Below are 2606 nucleotides of genomic sequence, written 5' to 3' on the forward strand. Positions count from 1 at the left end.
GAATTTCAGGAGATGCAGGGCTGAATGTGCCAGAAGCCACCACAGGGCAGGGACGGGTTGGCAGGAGGGGGGGACGAGCAGGGGGGACCCAAGGGGACGAGCTGCTTCAGGAGGACGCCCCAGCCCCCCCTCCCTTCCCACCATCTCTCACGTTATGTTTCAGGGCCTCCGGGGCCGTCCACTTCACGGGCAGCAAAGTGGCGTCTGCACCCTTGGGATTGACCCGGGCCAAGCCGAAATCGCTCACTTTGGCCACATTCTCCTCGGAGATGAGGATGTTGCGGGCAGCCAAGTCCCTGTGCACGAGCTTCTTGGACTCCAGGTAGTCCATGCCCTGGGCCACATCCCTGCCACGGCCGAGCGAGGCAGAGCGCAGTGTCACCGCGTGTCCCCCGGGGTTGCCCGGGGGGACACAGAGCACTGGTCCCCTGCCCGGAGGGAGGGAGATGGACTTACAGAGCGAACAAGAGGAGCTGCTGGGTCGGGACAAGTGCCCGGCCCCGTGTGCGCAAGAAGTTCACCAGGTTGCCCTGACAGAGGAGAAACATGTAAGAACAAATGGGACAGGGCTGCTCAGAGACTTTGCCTCCCGCAGGGGCTGCAGCAACTGGCATCTGTCCAACCCAGCCCCGAGTCGGGGATTTTGCCCCCAAATCTGAGTGGCCATGGGTCCCGCTGGCCAAGGACTGGCCAGGTGCTCTCACCTTACTCATGAACTCCATGACGATGTAGAGGCCGTTGTGCAGGATCACGCCGAGCAAACACACCAGGTTTTTGTGCCGGACCTTCCTGAAATGGAGGGGATCTGAGTCAAGGGGGTACCTGCTCATCCCTGGGTCACGGGGCAGGGTTGGGCCGTATGTCCCCATGGGGCACTCACGTCATGGCAGCCGTTTCGGCAAGGAAGGCCTGGGCGGTCACATCGCACTTGATGTTCTTCACAGCCACTTTCTGCCCCATATACTCGCCCTGTAGGACGTCTGGGAGGGGATGCAGGGGGTCAGGCTCAGCCCCACACCTGACCCCCTGCGTCTCAGGCTGAGCCCCCCATGCCACGGGATGGGGAGGGGATGTCAGGGGGTGCCATTTGGGGAAGCCCGTGACCAGGGAACCTCCAAACCCATCTTCTCACCTACCTCCAAATTCGCCTTGCCCGATGCGGTCTCCCAGCGTGAGGTGCTGCAGGTTCAGCAACCAGCCAGCTGGGCATGGGCACAAGGGCAAGTTTGCATGGGCCATGCTGCCTTGTCCCCAAAACCCAGACCACAACCCTCTCCTGCCATCCCCTACCTTTGGCCAACTCCTCCTCAGCCGACTTCATCCCAGTTTTCGGTTTGGGCTTCACCAGCTTGGTGCAGATGGCTCCCTGCTCCTTCATGTAGTGCTGCCGAGGAATGGGCAGACGGAGGCGATGTGGTGATGCCACCTCTTACCCCCAGGCTTGGGGCGTGGAGCCAGGACACGGCCGCGGGATACTGCACAGGACCCCACCACCCTCGAGGCACCTGGAGCCCCTTCAGCTCGGGCAGTGCAAAACGCCGCGTTTCCCCCAGTGCTGCAATTTGCAGCCCCCATCTCAGCCCTGCTCCCCTTCAGGCACAGCCACGGAAGCACCATGACGGACCACGGGTGATACAGGATGCTACCAGTGAGCTGGATGGCAGCCGATGGGGTTAAAAACCCCGACGGGCGCTGCAGCAGCCGAGAGCGGTTTGCAGAGGCGACATGGAGCGGAAGCGGTGGGACGGCCATCGCGGTTACAGACCAGGGCCAGGGCAGCTGAAAGGGGAAAGGACCCACCCGAAAGCAGAAGTTGTGTCTAAATGAGGACAACATATGAGAGTGCAACACCCCAGAGAGGAGACGGGCAGCAGCCACGAGACAGGGCAAAGATGGACCTTGAGGAAGAGCTCGCTGGAAGGGCAAGAGATAACGCAGCAGACCGGGAGCCCCGCAGGGTCAGCAGGCGAGAGGGGGGCTTGGAGGGGAGAGAAACGCGGCAAAACGCCTCAAAGCCTCGGCAGGGCTCAGACCTCATTCAGGGTCCAGGGGTGGCAGAAGCATTTTTCCAAAATGCCCTAAGCCCCGCTACTGCATGAAGCACCGAACGAGCAGGATGGGGGGAAACGTGGCCCTGGGCAGGGGACTGGGGCTGCTGCCGGCACGGCTGGTTCGCAGGAGACGACGTCTCCAGGGCATCCCAGATCTGTCCATTGCACCCCAAACTGAGTGGGAACCACAAGTCTTTGGCAGGGAATTACATCAGGTAACAAAACCCAATGAAAACCACAGGAGAAAGGGACAGGGATCTGCCACTGCTCTGTGTGATCCATGAGGTTCTTGCCCTCGGTCTGGCGCTGGCGGGGCTCACTGTCCGGGGAGTCTCACCTCGATCATGTCGATGAGGTTGGAAAAGTACTGCTGGTTGTCGATGCTGAGCGTGTTCTCCTCGTGCACCACGCGGTAGTGGATCACCTCCTTGCCGAAGCTCACGCAGAGCACGTAGTCACCAGGGTGCCGGACAGACTCGCGCACCAGGAACAGCCCATCCTCGGCAGGCTGCAGCTCCTGCACCGCCTCCACCCCTGAGATCTTCCCGTGGAACC

The 2606-nt window shown here is 61.6% G+C and overlaps 1 protein-coding gene across 1 annotated transcript in view; it reads right to left on the minus strand.

Annotated features, from left to right (window-relative positions):
* Positions 1–151: 151 nt before the first annotated feature.
* MATK (megakaryocyte-associated tyrosine kinase) overlaps positions 152–2606 on the minus strand; it is a gene marked incomplete at its 3' end in the record, with an annotated part of 3574 nt that continues 1119 nt past the window's right edge. Inside the window, exons 4-10 of the mRNA XM_009576551.1 lie at positions 2389–2606; positions 1291–1384; positions 1137–1202; positions 881–980; positions 705–789; positions 457–530; positions 152–347 (exon numbers count right to left, since the gene is read on the minus strand). Of these exons, the coding sequence (XP_009574846.1) occupies positions 152–347; positions 457–530; positions 705–789; positions 881–980; positions 1137–1202; positions 1291–1384; positions 2389–2606 (833 nt within the window). The remainder of the gene's footprint in view (positions 348–456; positions 531–704; positions 790–880; positions 981–1136; positions 1203–1290; positions 1385–2388) is intronic.

The sequence above is a fragment of the Fulmarus glacialis genome, unplaced genomic scaffold (genome assembly GCF_000690835.1).
Source record: "Fulmarus glacialis isolate BGI_N327 unplaced genomic scaffold, ASM69083v1 scaffold8664, whole genome shotgun sequence".
NCBI classification, from domain to species: Eukaryota; Metazoa; Chordata; class Aves; order Procellariiformes; family Procellariidae; genus Fulmarus; species Fulmarus glacialis.